This window comes from Rousettus aegyptiacus, unplaced genomic scaffold (assembly GCF_014176215.1).
Source record: "Rousettus aegyptiacus isolate mRouAeg1 unplaced genomic scaffold, mRouAeg1.p scaffold_m13_p_12, whole genome shotgun sequence".
Classification (NCBI taxonomy): domain Eukaryota; kingdom Metazoa; phylum Chordata; class Mammalia; order Chiroptera; family Pteropodidae; genus Rousettus; species Rousettus aegyptiacus.
The window spans coordinates 92797514-92821022 of NW_023416287.1; the positions used below are offsets into that span (position 1 = coordinate 92797514).

At 60.2% G+C, this 23509-nt stretch overlaps 1 protein-coding gene across 9 annotated transcripts in view; it reads right to left on the bottom strand.

Moving 5' to 3' along the window:
• ZNF516 (zinc finger protein 516) overlaps positions 1 to 23509 on the bottom strand; it is a 73070-nt gene that overhangs the window by 37609 nt on the left and 11952 nt on the right. For all 9 annotated transcript variants that reach the window (XM_036230146.1, XM_036230145.1, XM_036230144.1 and 6 more), the window contains exon 2: positions 2435 to 4267. In XM_036230146.1, coding sequence (XP_036086039.1) covers positions 2435 to 4148 — 1714 coding nt within the window. In that variant the 5' untranslated portion in view covers positions 4149 to 4267. The remainder of the gene's footprint in view (positions 1 to 2434; positions 4268 to 23509) is intronic.

Below are 23509 nucleotides of genomic sequence, written 5' to 3' on the forward strand. Positions count from 1 at the left end.
AACGGTAACATGCAAAAGATGAACACTTTTATTAAAGACGTTTCTCTCCATTGATTGGATGATGCACACTGTCTCCAGACGCAGAAGCAACATTCAAATCCTTCCTCTGGTGTCAGAAAATCTTTGGGTAAAATGGAGGCACAAGGGGATGAGCTGGGAAGGTCTCAAAAGTCGGAAGCCGGGCGTCGACTGTGCTTGCGACCACGACCACCGGCCGCAGGCTGAGCAGGGCCACGGCCATCTCTTGTCTTGCGGTTCCTGTGTGTGCGCGCTAACAATGTTCACCGGTTGCCCATCGAAGGTTAAGGGAACCCAGAGTCACTTAAACACTCAGAGGTCGCAGTGACCTCTCAGTAACAGGACAGGGGAGCCTTTTCCAGAGTTGCACGCATTTTTTTTTTTTTAAGGGAACAAAAAGCACAGATCGTGAAAGAGGATCCAGATACTCATCTGTTCTTCCCGACGAGCTGCGTCCGAGGCCACACCCTGCCGACGAGGGTGTCCTGTGAGGGTCGAACCCACTCACGCATCTCTCCTCACGGACGTCACGAGCCAGCAACTTAATGCTACGTGAGACCACTGAAGGTGGCTACGACTGGAAAGTTTATTTGGGAGGAAAGATACTACCCCCTGGGGCTACAAAAAATGACCCATGCATACCTCCAACGTCCAACATTTTATGCCACTACCGTACCATAAATTTATTTTTCTAGTTTTTCAGTTAAGTTACAGTATTTTGTTGATTCCATTGTCAACATGTAAAACAACTAGCTATGTCATCTCATTACAGAATCGACTGAGATAGGACATGTCCCAAAATGTTATATAGTATAAAATATATATTCACATTAAGTAAACGATAACCTCTAAAATTCAGCGACCCTGAGAAGATAAATTCTAATCATGAAAATAGTTTGACTTTTGAGCATCTGACTTTAAAAGCACTACTGAACTAGCTCGTGATGAATCGCCGGACCACCATTACAATGGATGGGGTCAGGCCCCAGAGCTTTGGCAAGTATTAAAAATATTTGTCTTCAAAGTAATAAACAGTTGAGATTTAACATTACCCTAATATTTTATCTGACATGCTCTAAAAAGGTTGGCTTATAGAAAAGGACCAAGTCAAATACCTAGCTGCAAAAAAAGAGAAAACCAAGAACTAAAATGCCTCCCGGAGGTTGCAGCTGCGAACACCAGCTAGAAGAACCCCAAAAGGTTGATGGAATGAGCAGCACGCCGTCCGAGGACAGGGTGCCCCCCTTCTCCTTCCAATGGGAACTGCGGCCCGTACCGTGCGCTACTAATGCGCCTGGCCGGAGGCTCCCTCCAGCCTGGCCTGGCCCATAAGCGGCACCTCCCTTATCCTGGCTCAAAGAGAGAGGAAAACTCTCCTGGCTAAGTGGGGAACCTTACCAGCCCTGTAACTTGCAAGAATTGTCCAAAACAAAACAAACAAAAAAAAAACACACAAAGAAAAAAGTATCAAAATGTTTACAATGCATAAAAAGTAGGAAAATGATGAAAACAGTTGGCCAAGGCCTTTAAGTGTTTACACAGCTGCTATTTGGAAAGTAATCTGTGCCAATTAGCCGTCTCTAAACCCACCGGGCTCCCTGAACCCAGGGAGATTAATTACAACTGCACCCGGATAGGAAGGGACTCCTCCTCGGCCGCCTGGTGCCCGGGAAGGGCGGGGCAGGGGCAGGTGTGTGCTCACGTCTGTGCTGCTGCGCCCGCTCTCCTGTGCAGGGCGAGAGAGCCGGGCCTGCCCCAGCCTGGGACTGGCGAGCGGTCTGTCACCTGCTCTGCCTCAAACGAGGGACACCCAGAGAGCCAGCAACACGTGGTCACAGACGTTCGCATGTGCAAACGTGTGTGCGCAGCTGGAAATGACAGGCGCCCGTCGCACCCGCCAGCCCGTCAGGGTCACTGGGGTGCAGACCTACCTGAGCCCAGGACTGTGTGGTGCAGGACACAGGGCCACCCGGCTACAGTGCTGCTGGGCCTGGGCCACCTGGTGCAGGGCTGTCTAAGCCCTGACCCCCTGGGCATGGCTGACCTGCGGACCAGGTCCGGGGCACCTGGACTACCTGATCCTGAGCCTGAGCCACCTGCTGCAAGGCTCTGGGGGCTGGGCCGCCTCAGCTCAGAAACACCTTGGGAGGAGCTACCTGGGTAGGAATCACTGAGCCAGGCCTACCTGGGCCTAGCCACCTGGCTGAGAGAATTCTGGGCCTGAACCAACTGGGCTCAGGGCTACCTAGGCAAGGGGCCACCTGGGTGTAGAGCTACCTGGGTATGAGGCTACCTGAACCAGGAACACCCGGGCCACCTGGTGCAGGGCTCCCTGGGCTCAGACTACCCGGGCGTGCGTGACCTGGGCGCCAGGACCAGCTGGGCTGACCGCCTGCACCGGGCTGCACGCGCTCACCTGGTGCATGATCCGCCGCGCCCTCCTCTCCGCTCTCGCCGGCGGCGTCCTCTGCCAGGCGGGAGCCCGGGGAGTCGGCGGTGGCGCAGGCGGAGCTGGGGCTGCTGGGCTGCGAGGCTGAGTCGCCCTCGCTGAGGGAGCCGCAGCGGGCGCGGGGCGCGCGGTCGCCGGGGCCGTCCCTGTCTCGGCGAGCCCGGCGGTGCACGCGGGAATGCAGCACCATCTGGTGGTAGGTGCGGAAGATCTTGCCGCACTCGAAGCACTCGGAGGACTTGCCCTGGCCGGCGGGGGCAGCTGTGCGGCGGCCGGGTCGGGCGGCGGGCCGGGGGTCCGCGGGCCCGGGCGTGGGGTCCCCGGGTGCACCCGCTCTCTTGCGTGGGGGGCCCTGCACGCCCGGCTCCAGCTCGCGCTTGCGCTTCTCCTGGCTCACCAGGATGTACTCCCGCCGCTCCCTGTCGAAGGCCACATCCCCAGCCAGCGCCTCGTCCCACGCCCCGTACTTGAGGTACTCGGCAGGCTCGGCCACCTTGCCCCTGGTGGCCAGCTGCCAGGCCTGGTAGCTGTTGACCGGGTCCAGCTCGGCCACCCGCTGCCCGGCCTGTCCGAGGGCAGGTGCGCCGGCCCCGGCGGGCCGCAGGTCCAGGTACTGGAGGAAGAGCTGCTGGGAGTCGGCAGGGCCCGGCGCCCCATCCTCCCCGGCCAGGGCCCGCGTCCGGCCCGCCTCGCCCCGGCGGTGGACGGCGTTGTGTGCGTTCAAGCTGTCCAGGTTTGTGAAGAGGTTCCCACACTTGTTGCAGACTTCGTAGAGGGCCAGGCCGGCCACGATGGCCTCCTCCTGCACCACGTCGTTGATGGTGGCCACGGGGTCCAGCTCGCTGCGGGGCCTGTTCCTGCCGCCCGCCTTGGGGCCGTGCGCCTTCATGTGGTTCTTGAGGAACCATGGCTCCTTAAACCTGCGGCCACAGATGTGGCAGCCGTGGTCGAAGGAGCCACGGTGCTTTTTCATGTGCGCCTTCAGGAACCATGTCTGGCTGAAGGCCTGGCCGCACACCTCGCACGGGAACTCGCCCGGCGGCAGCTCGGGCTTGCCGCCCTCGGTGCAGGCCTCGCCGCGGGGCACCTGCGCCGTCACGTGGTCCTTCCCGACGTGGCTTAGCAGGGACTCCTCCCGCAGCGTCACGTAGCTGCACAGCCGGCAGCGGAAGGTCTTGTGCACCTGGTGCACGTGGCGCTCCAGGTCGGCCCTGCGCTGGAACCGGCTCCGGCAGAAGGCGCACTGGGCCGCCGCCTCCTTCCGGCTGCTCCGCAGCAGGATCTTGCCGCCGCCGCCCTGCGCCATGCCGTTCAGGATCCGGTTGCAGGCCGAGGTGCTCTTGGTGGGGCTGGTGCAGCCGTCCAGGCCCTCGGACACGCGCGCCTCGCCGGCCTCGGGCTCGTGGCCGTGCGCCAGCGTCCCGGTGCGGTGGCTGCGGATGTGCACCTTGAGGCTGCCCTTCTGCGATGCCCGGTGGCCGCAGTAGGGGCACTGGTAGGGCTTCTGGCCCGTGTGCTTGCGCATGTGCTGCGACAGCGAGCTCTGGAAGGGGAAGCTCTTGCCGCAGATGCAGCAGCTGTGGCTCGCGGCCCTGTCCCCGTCCACCTCGGGGCTCCGGGCCGCCCTGGGGGGGCTGGCGCCCCGCCTCAGCTCCGGCTCCGCGTCGCGGCTGCGCTCCATCCGGGCGCAGGTGTCAGGCGGGCGGCGGGGCCCGGCCTATCTCTCCATGTCCAGAGCCGCCGCCTGCTGCCCGGCGCACGCCTGTCCTACCTGCGCAGCATGGGGGCGGCAGCCAGCACCTGCAACAGAGAGGACACAAGAGCTTAGTGACGGGGTCCCCCGTGAACGGCCCCCCCAGACACCCTGCGGCACGCTCCAGACGTGGCTCCCCCGTGAACGGCCCCCCCAGACACCCCGCGACGCATTCCAGACGCGGCTCCCCCGTGAACGGCCCCCCAGACACCCCGCGACGTGCTCCAGTCCGACCAAAACCCTAAGACGCGTACCCACAGCTGCCTTCCAAGGTCGCTAATCAGGCCATCAATGATTAGTTACCGCGTGCCAATCGTTAAAACGAGCCATTGTAAATGACTGTGCGCTAAAACAATTTTTTATCAAAAAAACATGAAGCCTTGAAGATTGGCGGGAGGATCGGGCGCCCGCGAGCAGCAGCTGCAGGGCCATCACAGCGGAAATGAGGAGCCAGGAGACGCGCGAGCCGGGGGCGCGAGGCGGTGCGCGGCCGGCAAGGACGCGGGCGATTCGGGAAGAGACGCGGCCCGGCGCTGGGGGGCCCGTGGCTCCTCCACGACCTGCGCCCTGAACGGCGGCCGCCGTCCCCGCCGGCACTCCCGAGTGTGTGACCACAAGCCACTCCCTTCCACAGCAACGGTCCGTCTCCACCGCCCCCCGAGCCCGAACTCCGGACCCGCCTCGCAGCGCCCTGCTCGTCCTGGGCCCGACCCCTCTCCTGCGCCCCCCGCCTGCCCTCCCCACAGAGGCGCTCTAAACGCCGCCAGAGGGCTGAGTCCTGGGCAAAGAATTCCCTGATGGCCCCAGGAGGTCAGGCAGCCTCCCCACTTCCCACGGGTCAGACTCCCAGGGCGCCTTCCCTTCCTGGCGAGGCCGGGTCCGCCTCTCCCTGGTGACAGGAGTGTCACACTGGACCGCCATGGCTGCCCTCACGCCCGTCTGCCCCCGGAAACCGAGGGGCAGGACGCAATCGGAGCTGCTGCTCCAGGCGGCGGGGGGCGGGGGGGGGGCACGGCCAGCACCCCGGGCACAGCCCCGTGCCGACTGGGCACCATGGCGCCCCGCTGCACCTGGCACGCAGCGGGCGAGCCGGCCAAGGCCTGCGACTGCCAAGCGGGCCCCACGCACCCCGAAGGCGACTACACGCCGTCGAAACGAGAATTCCCGCCTGGCCCGCGATGAGAACGCAAGGAAAAACACCGAGCCGCCGAGAACGGGCGTCTGCGGCCGGCGCCTTTCGGGACAGCGCCGCCGGGTCCGAGCAGGACGAGCCGCCCTGGCCCCCGGCACGCGGCAGACGTGGCCGCGTCGCTGCCTCGGGCGGCCCCCCGGTGGGCAGGTTTCCTTCACAAAAGCTCACGGAGCGTGCGGAAGCCGCGTGATTCTGTCCCCGAACCAGACAGCGCGGCGACTCCCGTTCTCTGTGCAGAGACCCGAGGGCCCCCCGGAAGAGCCTGGGTGGCCAGTCCTGCTCACTCTGGGTGGTCCGGCCCACCACGTTTCGCTGACGCAGACACCGAGCCCCAGCCACAGGAGAAGGGCCCCAGGGGCGCGTGGGCACCCCGGTGCCCGCGGCGGCCGGGGCCCTGAGCACGGCACACGCCCGCCACTCCACTTTCCCACAAGGCTGCAGACCCCGCCCAGCGGGGGGGCCTGCGAAGACGCAACGCGCCCCGTGGTCTCGCCAGACGCTGCCTCCCACAGACGCACGCGAAGGCACAGCTCGGAGCCGGGTTCCGGGACCACGCGCCCCGCGCGCCAAGGGCCGGGCGCCAGCAGCGAACGGCGACCGTCCTGCCGGGAGACGGGGCCCCAGACCGGCCGCCCGGCGACCGGGACCAGTGGCCCCCGCCCCTGGAGCCGGACGGGCGAGGGGAGCGGCCAGCTGGAGCTGGACGCTGCTGGCTCTGAAGCGGCTGCAGACGCGCCGGACGGACCTCCACGTTAGTCCATCAAGGACGTGAGACGCCGCACGGTCCTCCGGCTCCAGGGGCTCTTTCGAGGCCAGGCGGCAGCTCCAGGGCCAGTGCGAGGAGACCCCGCTTCCGTGACATCCCGGTGTGGCGGCTCCCGGGGTACAGAGTGACCCGGGGGGCCCTGGTCCCCGTCAGCCAGCTGGCAGGCTTTCAGGGGGCGTCCCTCACATGGGGAGGCCTGTCTCATCTGCCTCATCCTGAGTCTGGACCCAGCATGCGGCCACGTGCCACCAAAGCCCCTGCGGGCACGTCACACCCGGCCCCACGGAGCGCCACGCGGACCCGTCACGCGCAGGGAGCAGCCGTGAGCAGCAGCGGCCCTGGCCGGCAGGGCCTCTGACGCCAGGCCACACCCGGCCCTCCCGGCCGCGGCCCAGTGACGAGGAGCGGTGGATGTGACCACAGCAGCACCGGGCCCGCTGTGAGCCTGGCAGGGTGACGGCGCTGACCCCTTCTCCCCTGGGGGCCGGGGAGGGCGCGGGTCTGCCCCACGTCTGGGAGGGCCCCTGCGCCCCGCGGCGGAGCGTCCGCACGCCCTGACGTCTGGGTTTCTGCGTCCCAGCTCATGACGCCCCTGGACACGGTCCTTCAAGAAGCCCGCAGACTGGAGGGCGCGGTCCCCATTCCTCCCCCAGCTTCCTCCAAAACCAGCTCAGCGCCTTCTCCGGAGGCCGGTGGGCCCCCCGCCCCATGCAGGAGCAACCTGGAGGGTGGTGGGGGGACCCAGCGGCTCCCCACTTCTGCCCGCCCCAGAACTAAGCCCTCGGCACACGTTTTCGAAGGACCTGAAGTATCCTGAAGGGAGAGTGACACACACAGAGATGGACAGGGCTGGAAGGGCAGTCACCGGCCCGGCCCGAACACGGCTGCCCACGCAGACCGGCGCATGGACACAGCTGGCCCCGGGGGGGCAGCCCGCTCGGGGCCGCCTTCCCGACACCCACGGGCGCGCGAGGAGGCCCGCGCACGCCTGCAGGGGAAGCCGGGGCTCGCTCGCCGCGGGCCGTCCTCGTGACCTTTCCCCTCAGCGGCCGGCGCGGGCTGTGGTTTAAAGCGGTCGCCACGTTTCCCCAAAGAGAACCAGAACGTGGTCGTCGGAACGTCCGACTTAAAAACGCGGCCCGGGCAGCCGTCCCAGGGCGAGGGCCATGGGGGTGTCGCCAGCCCCCCGGCACGTGGCCTCTGAGCAGGTGGCTTCGCCCCACGTACCTTGGTCCCTAGTGGGGAGCAGTGTGCACCCCAACACCACCAGGTGGACGCGTCGCACCACTGGGCTCCGGCCAAGCGCCTGGCAGCGCCTCGCAGCCTCTGCCCTTGCAGACGACGTGGCTGGGGGTCCCCGCGCTCCCCAAACCCAGCGACCGAAAGACAACCAGGCACACCGGACGTGAAGGAAGGGCTGGTTCTCACCCAAACCAGGGGACTGAAGACAGTGTGTCAGCGCATGGGGGAGAGGGGGGCCAAGGCCGAGCGAGTCGTGGCTGACCGAGCGCCACAGGTCGCCCAGGCACAGGCGTGCGCCCCGCCCCGCGGGGACACGTATTTTGCCTAAAATGAATCACAGTTTTGTTGTTACTGTATTACAAACGTTTTCCAAGGCTGTTGCTGGGAAGTTGCCAGACAAGACTGTAATTTAATTGTTTAGGCATAAAAATGGCCTGCTGATCAGGGTTTTAAAATAGACTTTCAATGGAGGCCTCACTGTGTGTTTCTGTAGAGATAATGAACAGTTTGAAACTATCTTTTAAAATTGCCTTACGTAAATTTTCAAAATGTTTTATTTTTAAAAAGTTAGGTAACTTAATCATGTATAAAAAATGAGAAAAAGTAAAATGTTAATTAAAATGAAAATGCATATTTATAGCATAAAATGCATTATACACAGCTAGAGTATCTTACTTCCATAACATATAGCTAAACTCTAGAAAACCGACTGAACTCGGGTAAAGGAAGCACTAGGTCCGCACAGAGAAGCGCAAGGTCACGGCCACGCTCGGGAGCCTGGCCACCCGCGCGGCGCAGGCAAAGGGAGACTCTCCCGGGACTGCCCAGCCCGCCGGGTTTGGGACAGATGCAATCTGCGGGCAGATGCTGAGCTGCCACTAACAAATCGCTTCTGGAAGCGAGGACCCGGGACCAGTCCCTCGACCTGCACGGCGCGGAGGGGCCAGTTCCCGACGCGTGTCCAGAGACGCGGGGCAGGGGGGACGGGCTCGGCCCCCGCACTGGGGAGGGGCAGAGCCGGGACCCCAGACACGGCCCGCAGGGGGGCCGCCCTCGCCGCGGCCACAGGGTCTGCAAGGGGGGCACGTGCCCCCCACCAGGACGGCTCCTCCCACCTGAGGCCAGTGCCCACGCGGGGTCACCCTGAACCGGCGGGCCGTCGCCACCCCGAGGGCCCACGGCGCGGGCGACATCTAGGGGCCTCACGACTGACCGTGACTAAGAGACAGCGTCGCGAGACCCGTAAGGCAAAGGGAAGCACGGAGGGAACACACGGCTGAACGGCGGCCTCGCCGTACGTCGGCAGGGCAGGTGGAAGCTTCTGGAAGGGCAGGGACGCCCTGCGCTGGGGAGGCGCAGCTCGGTCTCCCGGGGCAGTCCTGGCCGGTCTGGGAACGGTGCAGGCTGGACACCAAGGGCGTCCAGGGGACATGGCCACAAACACAGCGGTCCTCCTCAGCTGCCCAGCCCCCGCCGGCACCCAAGACACCCGCGTCCTGCTGGCTGTACCTCCAACTGAGTCCCGGGTCCACTGAGCCCCGCCACCTCACACCAAAACCGCAGCTCCAGAGTGGGGGCGGGGGGGGGGCAGCCCGGGCCCTGCACAGGCTCCCACGCCCCCGGACGAGGCCGCGCTCCCCACGTGGGCTTGCAGGGGCCGGAGCCCTGCACCGCCGAACGCAGGTCCCCGGACCCCCGCCAGCCCACGACATCCCCTTCCCAAGCACTCTGCATGGGCCCAGCCCCTGCACCGCATGGGCGCAACACGTCACATGCTTGTGTCTGGCACTTGTGAGCCCGGGCTCACAACACGGGCACTTCCGAATCCCCCGCCGAACCCCCCGCCGAACCCCCCGCCGAATCCCCGCCAACGCAGGGCCGGACACGAGCTGCCATCGCGCCGGGAGAGGTGGCCGAGACCGTGAGCGTCGAGGTCAGACGGCCCAGACCAAACCCAGTGCGGCCACTCACTCGGATCGGCTGAGTGACCTTGACCAACGGTCTTGACCTCTGTTCCTGACCCATTTCTTCGTCTTTAAAAGGTAAATGTTGGTAACATCTACAGTACTCGGGAGGCCGAACTTAACGCTTACACGGCACGACGCTTCGCACACGGTACGCGGTCCACGGGTGTCAGGTGGTGTAATCAGTAACTGCGGAGCACGCGAACGGCCTGCCGGGCAGCACCCAAAGGCACCTGGTCGTCAGCAGTGCTGTCTGGTCTGAGGAACTCAGAAGGACGGACGAGCAGAGGCCCGGGAAGCTAGACGCGGCCTGGCTCACTCACCGGGCCCTGGCGGGCGGCTCCGCGCAGCACAAGGGCGGACCTGCCGGCCCCAGCGCTGCCCGGCGGACGCGGCCAGGGGCCAGGCCCCAGCTAAGCAGCCCTCACCGCGGCCGAGTCGGGAGAGCCCAGCGAGAGGACCATCCGGCCCGCGCCGACCCGCTCTGCCTCCCGCCAGGCCTGCACGTTAGCAGGTGTTCACAGAGAGAGAGGAGGCAGATGCACCGAAACGCTGACCCTGCTGGACTGAGACCGGGGTATTAGTTACTCTGCTTTTAGAAATCTGGGGAGTTTTTCACAAAAATGAAGTTTAAAAAAATTACTCCCACTTGTAACCCCAGTAACACAGCTGAAAGCAGAGCAGCTCTGGGGGAGACTGAGGGGCCCCCCACCCTTCCCCCAGGCCTGCAGGAAGCTCCGAGGGGCCGTAAGGAATGAACGCCTTTGGGGAAAAATCACCTTCTGTTAATCCTATGATTTAAAATTCAAAGAAAGGAAAAATCGTCTGAATAATGTAAAACTGTTCAAACGAAACAGCATTTTATTTTGATGCTGCTCGCTCAGAGACACCCCGGCCACCCCACGCTCACACAGCCCAGCGCCACCCCCTCCAGCCCAAAGGGGCCACCCCGCGTCACGCGGGTGTTCGCGGCCTTCCCGTCGCTTCCCACGCCAGCAGTGCTGTCGAGGGTCTTCTTCCGAACCCTAAACAAACACTTCACGACCAGCGGAATATACGGCATTATCCAGGAAAAGGTAAAATAGCCTCTATTTTTAAACAGCAAACCTAGCGGAAAATCTCACCGCCTTCTGCTCTGTCAATGAAACGGACCCAAAGCAAAGCTGATGGGGTTCACACAGACTTCCCCAAATTATCCACAGTATCCGCGTCACCTGTACCAAGCTCTTATCCTGAACAAGAAACTGGGAGGCTAATTTTCAAATGACCACTGAGAGTAAGCTTCATAACAAAGCGACTCCAGCGGTTCCTTACGGCAGCGAGGCTGGAGGTGGCTTGTCCTGCACTGAGCCACAGCTGTCTGTCCAGGGGACGGCCACCGGGCTCTTCCGCAGGGCGCGCTTCCGTTCTAGCTCCCTAACCAACCACACCACGACACTAGGAGCTCTGGTTCCCCGATGCCCGCCCTGGGGTAACCTCTCTCTCTCCCTCTGGTCGCCCTCGGGAGAGAGGGCTGAGCCAGGCGGAGCCAGCTGGGGCTCGAATCTGTGACACGTGGGCCATCGGGAAGGGAGCAAAGATGCCCCTGCACAGAAAACCGCCCGCAGCAGGCAGGACCGGAGGCTGCAAAGGGCAAGTCATGGAAGGAGGGAGAAGTGGGCCCGGCCCGGCGGAGCCCTGCTGGCGGCCTCCGGGGACAGCCGCCTGCCTGGTGGGTGCCGGCCCATCACTGGGCGTCTGTTCTCGCGCAGACAATGCCCGGGCTTTCCCAGCTACACTGCGGCATTATGCGCGAGAACTCAATACATCATTAACAGCCACACGGCTTGGGGGCTGCCGAGCACAGCCTGCGAGACAACAGGCCTATTCTCCCACCCAATGGGGAGAAGGCTCAGGACCCCGCGAGTTCCTGTCCCCGCAGCCCAGTCCGCCGGGGACCAACAATCCGGGCTTACAGCCCCCAGACCGGCCCGAGTGGCTCCATGAAGCGGCCCATTCACTGCGAGGAGTCGGGACTGCCCGATGACAGGACCTCGAGGCCATCGCCCGACCAGTCAGTAATCCATTATGAGCCGACCGCACTTCCATCGAGCAAGAGGCGGAGGAAGGGCCCCAGAACCGCGCGTTCACGGGACCCCGCCCACCGCGGGAGGAGGCGCGCCACCCGCTGCGCCCAGGCCTGGGGCCGCCTCGCTGCCCCCCGCAGGCCCTCTTCTCGGCAGCCAGAGAACAACGTGCGCCCACGTTTCTGCCAAAAAAAAAAATCTCCTTTTCAAGGTAAGCCTCACACGCGCTTCGTTCGGAACAGGTAACGCAAACAGACCGCCATCGGACGGTGACCACATCCCATTTTCGGAGATTCCCTTCGCATCGCTTAACACCTCCGAGTAAATCAGAGCAAGTGCCAACACGTTGGTCCCCAAACATAACCGCGCAACTAACTGTCCCCGAGGAGGCTGCATGCGCAAACCCCACGACCTCTGAACCAGGCTCCCGTCCCCCTGTGACTCCGCCCACAGCCTCGGAGTCGGCGCCCCATTTACGGCAAAAACACTGTTCTGCAAGCAGGTTACCTTTCGTGAAGTCGTTTACCGAAATCTGTCAAAAAGGCGAAGAAGTTCCTGGTGCAGGAGAGAGGGGCCCCCTTCGCCTCCTGGTGCAAACAGGAGACCCGCTACTGACCGTGAGGAGGCGGCACTGCGTTTTCAGAAACATACAAATTAACAACACGGAAGCCGCCCAAATGTCCTTTTACCAAAACACAAAGATTGGCAGTCAGAGCTGACTTTATGGGAAAACAAAAAAAAAAGCAGGTAACACAATAAAATTACTGGTCAGGTTCAGAAGGTGTGACAAATGGGAGGGTGTGGGGGTTCTACGGCCCGGCCGGGGATCGCAGGGCCGGGTCCCCCACAGCTGCGGGCCTCTGAAAGCAAAGGCGGGTTTCTCCCGTCAGAAGAAGAGGGTCCTTCGGCTTGTTTTCTTTTGCGCTCCAAAATTGACGCACTAGGGTTACCTGTGTTTCACTATTTCCAAAGTCTGGTAATAAAGAGTGAGTTTATCAATTTACTGGTCCTTTTAAAAGTGAACTACACAAACTTAAAAAAAAAGAAAAACAAACAAGAGCCAGAGCTTGCTCCCGGTCTCATGCGGACGAATGTCCCGTTGGAGCCCTGATCCAGGTGAAAGGCAGGGGGGTGGCGGGTCACCAGCCGCCCCCCCCAGGGGCGGCCAGCCCTGCCGGGGTGGCCAATGACCTGTCAACTTTTCCATTCAGAGGCCCATTTTCCAGAAGCTTAAAACTGCATCTCCTGCAAACTGGGTGGCTCCGTCTGCCGTCACCAAGGGACCTCTCGGATTTTCAGAAAAATAGAGGAAAAAACCACCAGCCACTCATTACATGAACCACAAAAGCAGTGGGTTCTCGGTTTGACTCTTCTCACAGCCTGCAGCGAGCGAGGGGCTCTAAGCTCATGTTTCGAGGAATCCAGAAACACTGAGGACTTGGGGGCCACCAGAGCAAACGGAGATCCACACGTTTCTATTTTTAAAACAAACATGCGAGATCGAAAGGGATAAAAAAAACCCATTGAAAAGCGGCTTACAAGTTTTTACTGAGCATGAACAAAAGTGTATAAATTATCACCAAGTCAGTGTGTAATACAAAAACTTTTAATGTTTTAGAAACACCTAGCAGTGAAAACAATCATGTACAGAAATTCACCATATTTTCTTACTACGTAACACTTCCTGAACCACGGGACATAACTTTTCGAAATTTCCATTAGTCGATTGCAAAATATAGTTTAACTGAAATTTGTTTCTATAAATAAGCTGCATTTTATTCCACATAAACGAACAGCAGAAGGCAGTATTTGCCCCCCAACACACACACTGACCTACTTCCCAGCTCTTCACCTAAAACCGACATTTCTCTCCCAGTCCAAGGAAACGGGCTGCGATTAATACCCATCTAACATCATCTTGCTCTTCTGTGCTTTCTGTGAAACAGCCCAGAAGTCCCCACCGTCAAATGAAAGGAGGAACTGTGCCCAAAGACACAAAGAGAGATAATTATGTGCAGTGAGCCATGGAGCGTTCTGTTAAGCATCACCTTCCCAGGTACACTGTTTAACCCCGAAGTCGGACCCCAAAAATCCCTTCACTTAGAGCACACGAGGGAAAAAGAAACACTTCAATAATCAGTTCTACCAACGGCTCATACACATTTTCTATGAAGATACCCTGAACCGTGCTGAAAGGCATGGTTCGCAATAAAGTGTTGACGATTTTGTCTGCCACTGTGCAAACACCAGCCAGTACTTGAAGAGGATCAGAATGACGAAAGCACTCGCCTTCCCAGAATGCTTTGCTATACGGCATGCATGGACGGCAACTGACTTACACTTTCCGGATCCACTCCCACCAGGACCCACTGCAACACGACCCAGCTCATCGCCGACATGCGCGGCTGGACAGCCGAGCCTCTTAGGGAGAACAGTCCACCAGAGCACGTTTGCAAAGAGCAATTCGTGACCGGACCACGGTGTCGCATGGCCCTAGGACTCAGCCTGCGCCGCCTGTCCAGAAACATACTGTCTAGAAATACATCTTCAAGCACACTTAACGATACATCCCTGCAAGTCCTGAGTTTTGAACCAGAGAAAAGGCCACCTGTACTTTTCCTGAAAGGAACGATAAAGGACAACTGAGCAAAATTCCACGTTTCTAACTCAAATTCCCCATGATGACGTGTTTGTGTCATTGGGCTATAAAGGTTAGGAAGACGCCACCCCTGAAGCGCTGTGAGCAGCTGGGGGGTGTAGCGCCGGGCGGCCGGGGCCTGGCTGGCCCGCTCCCGGGGACCGCGGCCGCCACGGCCGGGGGCGAGCTGCTGTGGGGGCGCCCCTGCTCCACGACCCCCAGAAATGGTGCCACTGACGGTCCCCACGTGCCCGCGGGCACCGGCGTCCTCAGGTCCCAGGTCCCGCTCCCTACGTGGCCCGCACGCCAGGCCCCGCCCGCACCCCCGGTCCTAGGACGGGCCCTCCGGTCAGCTGGTCCGCACAGGCATCGCCTGGACTCCGGCCCCATGGGGCTTTGTCAGCGCTGAGCGGGGTCCCCACCTGTCTGACAACGGCTGTCCTTCCGTCCAGGCACGGGGTCCTTCGCCGCCACCAACGCCCACACGTCCTCCCCTGACCAGCCGAGTCAGGGGCTGCAGGTCAAGCCGGCACCCCACCAGAAACAGCAGCCCGTCTGCGCCCCACTGTGGACGCTCCCTTCGGTCCCCACGGCCTTGGGGACACACCCGGCAAAATGACCCCACACCTTCCCTCGGCGCGTTCAAGCCGCCAGCTCTCGGCTCGCACAACGTGATGCTGGAGGGGCGCCCCACACCTGGTCAGCGTCGCCGCCCGGGCCGCCTTCCGCCCCGAGGCCCAGGCGACACTGAGCAGGCGGCCGGGCTTCCGGAGGCCACGGGACGCCGCGCGGGCCGCACACTGCGCCGGACGCCACACGCTTCCTTCGGAGGGGAGGTGCCGGACGGCGGCGGGGCCGGGTCTGAGATCCGGCGGCGGGTGGCGCTCCTGCCCCAAACGCTGACAAGGCCGAGCTCCCGGGGTCGCCAGACACGTGCGTGCGGGGACCAGTGGCAGGGCTGGGCTCTGGCCACAGAATGGCCGCGAGTGTGACCACTACACCGGCCCGCAGCCCAGACCCACATCCCTGAACGTGAGGCGAGGTTCCGGGCGGCTGGTGACTGTCACCGGCCCGAACTGGCAGCTGACGAAAACGGGGGCCACATGTGATGCCCCGGGGGGGGGGGTGCGGCTTCCGTCCGGGTTAGCGGCACCGGCGTCTCCCGTGTCCCGGCTCCTCCCGAGACAGAAAAACTCCTCAGCAGAAGGCCGACACATCCCCGCGACGGAGCACGCGACGCCGGCTCCCAACACGTCCCCGCGACGGAGCACGCAACGCCGGCTCCCGACACGTCCCCGCGACGGAGCACGCAACGCCGGCTCCCGACACATCCCCGCGACGGAGCACGCGACGCCGGCTCCCTGCCCAAAGCTGATGACTCAGCGCTCTGCCTTCCGGAGGTGGCGGAGGCAATGGAGGGGCAGGAATGGGTTTTCACACCCTGCTGAGCTTGCTCCTGGTGACGGCTGACAGCGACCGCAGAGCCAGGCAGAGGCGCCGTTTCCAGGGGAGCCTGGCCACCAGTGCCCGCGCAGGCGGGACGGCCCCCTCGGGGGCCCCGCTCGGCCGTCCCGGTTCTCCAGGCCACAGCGCACTGACCACAGGGCCAGCCGGGCGGCACACGGGGAGCAGACGAGGCCACCGCAGCCTCCTCGCCATCGCGAGGGCCGAGGTGCCACCGCACGCGCCCGGCCTGTACCGTCTGAGGCCTGAGGGGCCCCGGGAACGGGGTCTCCCGCGGACGGTCGGGGGAGTCATCTGCCACCGCACTTCCGGCAATGGTCAGAGATCTGCTCACAGGACACTGTGCGACCCTGCGCTCCACACGCACGGGGAGGAAACGGCAAGGTCCTGGGTCCCGCGCTGGGCCCGCGGTAGGTGCCCAGGCGCGAGCCCTGTCCTCTTACGTCCCCAGACCCCGTCCCGTCCGCTGCGCCTCGGCCTGCACCCTCTGAGTGTCCGAGCAGACCACGGGGGCCGGGGCTCACGCCGAGCGGCCGGCTGCCCCGCCGGCGGACAGAAGCCCCCCCAACCCAGGCCTCGGGCACCCGGTCCCCACGTCCCGCTGTGTGCTCCCGCTGTCGCACGGCCCCAAGGGCGCCCCGTACAGACTGGACAGCGAGCTTTAAAAATGACACCTGCAAACATCTTTTAAACCCTAAAATAAAATACTCACGCGGCCCGAGCCATGAGCAGCGCGTGGAATTCTGTCTTCTCAACCCGAAATTACACACGGTGCTTACAGAATGCAGACAGACAGGTGGGGACGCACCCAAATGAGCTCACAGGAGCGTCCCCCACTGCGTGTGGCCAGGCAACCTGCCCATGTCCAGGCTCAGGGCCCGAACTCACACCGGGCCACGAAATGACCATCTCGTCGTGGAGCCTCCGGCTGGGTCTTGGCTGGAAGGAGGGGACCTTGGAGGACAGCCGGGAAGCGCCAGCCAGGGTGACCGGGAACGGGGCCCCTCCCCTCACTGTGTGGGGACCCCACCCATCACACACACCGAGGGCTGCCCTGCAGTGGCCCCCGCCTGCGGGCACCCCGACTCTATCCTGGTTTCGGGGCGTTTAAAGTTCATTCTTGAGCAGTTTTTCTTCTCCTTTAATGAAAGCATAGCGCATCCTCGTTTAGCGGCTGAGTATAAATAACCAACGTCGGCAAAGCAGGGTGAGCGGGCCCTCCACGCCGGCCTCTCCCGCCCGCAAAACGTGAATTTAGCGGCCAAGGCGCAGGGCTGGGCTGAAGCCACCGGCCCGGAATTACACTCAAAGTTACTGTTATTAAGGACCCGCTGTCCTGAGGTTTTTTTTTTTAATTACTAAAAAAAACTATACTCATTATATCTTTATACAGAGAGGACTTTTTAAAAATAGGCTGTAGCGAAGGCCTATGAATGTGTGTGCTGTGCAGACAGTTGAAGGACTCGCGATTTTCGGTCACATTATTTTCCCTTCTACACTGAAATAACCAAAAACCTCATACTACTTTCCACTGCTGCATTCGGGGTAAACGTGCTTTCATTCCATCTGAAAAGAAATTACATGAAATTGCTGGGTTGGCCAGGCGGGGAGAACCGCCGCTCAGAGAGGCGGGATCACGGCAACTCCAGTCCCCTGACCAGACGCTTCGATGTTTTTAAAAACAAAATTTTGGGTCGGGATTAAACAGAGACTTCGTTTTCTATTTCCATCTTCTGCCCTTTGAAAGCCCGGGACTCGGAAAGGCTCAGTGACACTGTGCTCGGGACTCCCAACAAAGTCGCCTTGTGCCCTCTCAACCAACATCCACGGACCACAAGAACCAGCGCAAGGCACTGCGTTACACACTCACACACTCACACGCACAACCGCAGCGAGACACACAAAGTAACACACACACGACTACGAAAAACACACACGAAATGCACAGGCTTTAGATGCTTAAAATCACGGCAAACCCTGTAACACCGCACGTTCCCTTAAAAGTCATAACAAAGCGTAAATGCTACTTACAGGCATCATTAGGTAAACAATCTATTGTGAAAAGTACCTGAAACATGCTGATCTTGAAACAGTATTCGCCTGAGAATCAGACTCCGAGACTCTGAGGCCGTCACTAGAATCCATAAACTGCTTTTTCAAAAACTTTTTCTTCTCAATGAGGCGGCCAGCTCCCCGCCAACGCTCAGCGCCTGCGTGCGGATTCCCGTTAACACTGCGCGCGCCCTGCCGCGAGCCTCCCGGGCCAGCAGCAGGAAGAAGCGTCCCTTCTTCCCCCGACCTTCCAACTTAGCTCTGGAACAAATCAAGAGTTCGAAGACGACAACTCCAGCTCGCGGCTGGGAGGCGGCGCTGCAGAAGGGGTGTGCTCCCCGCACGGGCCCTGGGGGGCCCCAGGGCGCCCCCTGCACGGGGGGCTTCTCACCGGCGCTGTGGCCCCCACGCCTCCCGTCGGCCAGCCCCGGGGGCCCGCGCCCTCCCGGCTGAGACTCCCAGACGAACCCCAGTCTCGCTCTCTGCCTCATCCGAGTGTTAATCCACTTCACTTTTTGTCACAAACATTTTACGAGCTCCCTGGGCCAAAGGCACCGGGCGTGCCAATTCACACGGAGGATGCCTCACCTACAAGTTTCTCAAACTCGGAACTCCTCGTTCTGCGAGGCTGACCCCGCCCTCGAAACGTTTCCACGGTGCTCAGCCCTGACCCGCGAGGCCCTCCCACACGCCTTCCTCCGGCCAAGCGCTGCTCTTCCCCGCGCGTCTCTGCAAGCCGACCGGCTAACAGGCGACTTTCGGACACCGCGCGGCACTCACGTCGGACCTAACGATTTACGTCGCTCCTCCCCAATCGGTTCGCCAGAAGAAATGAGAAATAGAGATGAAAATACTGTTTAGAGGGTGATTTTATCAGTGACCAGTTCGCTGCGGCCGTCGGAATTCAGCAAGGAGGGCGGAGTCACCACTCCGGTGGCCCCGGGAAAGGTGACGAGGCTGATGGGCCCGCCGGTCGGTCAGCGGTGTGAGTCGTGTGCTGTCACTGGGCAGGACGGCCCCGCGTGCAGCAGGGCTGCGGGACACCCCGCCCAGCGCTGGTGACAAGGCTGTCTGCGGAAGCTGAGTGCAGAGCGTCCTGGTACCACCTCTGCCGGCCGCCCAGACGCCCAGGGCCCACGGCCGCCGCGCTCGCCCCGCCCCACGGCGCCCGGCCTCCCTGCGCCGCAGCCCCCCCAGGGGCCCCCACCGTCCTGGACCCCCGTCCATTTCTCACCGTGGCCAGCACATCGCCAGGTCCCCAGGGGTCCACCAGCCTCAAGTCCCTCTTCCCCCGCCTCACGGCCATGTGTCCGGCCGTCAACCGACTCCCAGAGACCACCTTCCCAAACAGCCCCTCAGCTCCCGCACTGGTGAGCCCCACTGCAGGCTGCGAGGGTCCCCCAGAAACCTGCCCTCGCCACGAGACAACGTCCCGCTGCCCTGGACAGAGCCCAGGGTCCTCACGACCACCTGAGTCACGACTCGGTCCCTGATGACGGACTGGCCCTCTCGGACACCAGCCTTCGGCCGCCCCCCACCGCCTGCCACCCTTGCACAGCTTGCACACGCACGTGCACACAAACACACACCCCTGGGCCCCGTGAGACCAGCGTGCCTTGCTCTCGGGCAGGGACCGAGTCCGCACGTGGACGCGCAGCTGGCACCCTCCCTGCTCAGCGCGCTGACCCCCCAGGCCGCTGCCCTGGCCTGTCTACCTGCAAAGGCAACACGGCCACACGGAGGCCTCGGGGACTCCCAAGCAAGAAAATGAAAACGGGAAAGTCTGGCGATTACCACTGAACCCAGGGAGCATCGACGGAACCACGTCTAAATAACCGTGGTCGACATGCAACACAGGTTATCACACACGCGCGCGCGCGCACACACACACACGCAATGTAAAAATAACCAACTGGCAGGCGTGGGCTGAGGCGTCATCGCGGCGACGGGGGACGAGGGGAAGAGAGAGGAGGAAGGCCGCGGAAGGCCGCGGAAGGCCGCGGAAGGCCGCTCGTTTCTCCATCCTCCCCGAAGGGGAAATTATGTTGTTACAGAAGCTGATGAATTGAGAAACACCGTTTAAGCAAAAGTTATAAATATAACCACCAGTGGAACCGAAAACAGTACATTTGCTACATACCCTCTGATTTCAGGAATTAAAGGAAACACTTCACAGACCCATGAACAGAAAATAAAGAGAAAAAGGGGAGAAAACATAAAACAAAATAAGGTGAGTTTTTTAAATTAGGAAAGAAGGCAAAATAAATCTATTTTCCCAAAAACATAAATAGAATAGTTTACTAGAAAAGACTCCATGATGGGGTAAAAAATTAAATCCAACTATGTGTTTTCTACAAAAGACACCTGAAATTAAAGAATTCAGTAACTTGGATATGCAGACAAAATAAACCAGAAAATGTAAAGAAAAGCAATAGTGAAAAAAAAAACATTATTACAAGTTTAATTCGAGGTCAAAAAGGGACTAAATTGCACAAAAGTCATAGAACAATTCCTAATGGTAAAAAAAAAAAAGTCACAAAGAAGATAATTGTTATTGACCTTTAAGTCAAATAATACTGAATTAAAAACATAAGGCAAACACCCCAATAAATACATGGAAAGATCAGCAGAGAGAAAATGGATCTGGGAGAAGCGACCGCCCTCCCTTAAACCTGGCAGATTAAAAAGGCAAAAATAAGAGTAGAAGACTTGAATCAGAACGTAAGATTTATCGAACACGTACGCAGCAACCCCGCGCCTGCCACCTGGCTAAGGTGACACCGGAAGACAAGGCCGCGTCCCGCTGATCGCACAGACGCCGCTCACAGCCCTGCACCGGAGACGGCACAGGTCTCAGGTGCTCTGCAAGACGGCGCCGGAAGCTCACGGGGAAAACAACACCGGCGAAAGTTCAGCGTTTGCGAAGCTCTGCACTCGCCATGACAACGCGGAGGGAGCCGGTGCAGCTGCGCAGCCCCCCCCCCCCGGGCTGCCTGTCAGAACGTGTGGGGTGCAGGGAAACCCAGGGGCACAGCCAGCCGCTGCTCTTAAAGGCAGAGACGATAAATCCACGAGCAGAATGCATCACACACACACGTGAACACGTAAGCAAGACGTTCAATTTAAAAAACAGCAAAACAAACAGAAGAATTAAAAGCCTCGAATTTCAATTTTAAAAAGTTAACAAATCAGTAAAGAAGTAAAACTGACCAATAAAATCAATAACTGGTTCTTTGATAACCCACTGAGCTAAATGATTACCTGACCTAATTTAAACAAATAAAAGAGGGCAGCAGTTGGGGGAAATTAGGTTCAATGATCACCAGAATAGGGAAAATCGAAAGAACGCAATGTTTTTCAAACTCTAGGTTAATAGATTTGATAATATGGATGAAAGAAGTGGCTGATTTTTAGTAAAACATAAACATCCAAAATTCACTCAGGAATCGACAGAAAAAGTAACGAGACCAATAACAAGGGACAAAACCATGGGACCGTCACACCCGCCTCCTCCAGCCCCTCGAACGCCGAAAGATCAGTTACGTTCCCAGCCCCCTGAGAAACGACGCTGATCCAGGCCTTCCGAATGTTTCTGGAGCAAAAACGAACTCGTGTGTGGTGTAAGATAAAAACAAAAAGATTTCTAAAAAGGCAGTAGCAACACAAGGCACGAGGCTGTCACCCTGCAGGCAGAACGCCCTTAAAAGCAACAAATCGAGAAAACCTGGGTGGAAAAATCAACCAAATAAAAGAATGGGGACTCCTGAGGAAAAAAAAAAACGATCGGCAAGCACAAAGAATTGATCGAAATCACTTAAAGCGTTTCAGACACAATGAGACATTTTCCTATCGAGCTGCCAAGACTTAAGACAGGACACCGATGGTGGCAAAGGCGGCCGGCATGCACGGTGGCCGCGGCAGCGGCTTCGCTGGGAAATTCGGCAACGTCCCCGATTAAAGCGCCCTTCGTTCTAAAGCGTCAGTGTATCTGAAAGCAGCATTCCCGCAAGAGCCCTGTATCACGCACCAGAATCGTTCCCCGCCCAGGCGGTCAAAACTGCCGGCCAGGCGGGCACGCCCGGCTCCCGGGTGCTGGCCGCCCCGCTGGCCGCTCGGCCAAAACCGCCGCGGCGGGCGGGAACTGGGCCACACGGGGACGCGGCGTTGGGAAACCACCCGGGGTGTGTGCGCGCGGCCGCTCTCCGCACACCCCTTTAAAGGAGTGAGTGGTGACGTTACGACGTGTGAGTTTCCAATTTTTTAAAGTCTGCGTATGTTTTTATCCTTTGACGTTTACGTACGTGGAAAGCCTCACTGCAGTCACGGAAAGCCAAAGCATTCAGTGGCCCGGGACGCCGACCGGCGCACGCCAGGCCCTGCCAGGGCCCAGGCACGAAACGAGGCCGCGCCGTGCGGCGAGCGGCCTCACGCGGCTCCTCCGCAGACCGCAACGCTCCTGACAGCAGAGACGGCGGAGGCTTTGTCGTCCGTGAACTACGCGCTCCGCTGATTACTGGGAAGAAGTCATTCAGTTTGGGCCAGGAGAACACAGCCTGGGTATCCGGCCATCACTAATCGCTCGGACAACTACTGGCTCTCAATGAACTGATGTTACCGGCGTGTTTCCGGTACGTTCTGTCTCCTGGCTTTCCCACGCACACCCGGGCCCCCTTCACGGCGTCGACGGCTCGTGCCGAGTCTTCGGACCACTCCGTGAACTTCCACGCAACTCTTTACTTGTTTTAATCATGGCGACGTTGGTGCCCGGAGTCCAGGACGCCCCGGACGTGCGACGTGACGGTGTGGCAGACACGTCCACGGCATCGTGTGTTCACCGCGCACGGTCATGGCTCTTTCTGTCACCGCGTACTCGACCCCTTTTGAAAACCTCTGTGCGCGTCTTCAGAGCGAAGTGCTCATGTCCGTCTTTATCCCTCGTGCAGGAGACAGAGGGTTACGACGCCCGGGCCCAGCTGTCAATGCTTAGCTCCGGGCCGATAGCTGAAGCGTGTGGCTCCATCCAGCTGCCTGGAATAACGTCGCCTGCAAAGCGAATTCTCCAGAAGGGGCCTCGCTGACGTCATGGCTCGGGGACGGGATGCAGGCCCTCCGGTCACCACGGTCCCCCTCGGCTGGACGCAGGACACAGCCCGTCCTCTGAGCTCCGACCTCAGATATCTAAAGTGAAGTCACCCAAGTGACTTTCAAACGGTGACTGAACAGGCGCCTACGATTCGGCGTCCGCTCTCCTCTGACCCCCAGAGCCGCGGTGTGTCCAGGGACGGGACCCCTGTGATGTATCGTGATGCTGAAGCGCCACCCGACTAGCAGCCCCTAAGGCGACCGAGCAGCTATGAGTTTCGCATAACCAGGTAGGAAACACCTGCCCCCAGAGGTGTGGCTTAAACCACTGTCAGAGGCACTCACGAAGTCCAACTATCTCGCTGAGACACATGTGGATTGGCGACACTCTCTGAAGAATCCCAGTCCACGTTCTGGCAAACGGTGACCCGCAAACCAAAGGTCCCATTTCCCCTTGAGCAGAAACACCCCTTCCCTGAGCCACTGAGACAGAATAAGGCAGATAGCACTTTTTATCACAGCTGAACAATGCAGACTTGGACTCTGTTACCGCACCTGAGTGCTGGCCGGTCTTATTAAAAAATAAAAATCGGATGAGTGTCCCGAACACTGATACTGCGCTTCCACGAGCGAGATCATAAACAGCTTTCTAGTCTGTCTCGACACTGTCTCGTATCAAAAGCAGCATTTGGGTGACTGATAGGGCAAGAAATGGAACTTGACCCTCAATCAGAACCATAAACTTGGTGACCCGAACGTCTGGATTTACAGACAAGAAGAACAGTGTTGTCGCAAAGATTAGGACCAGCCCCAGAGCAAGGAA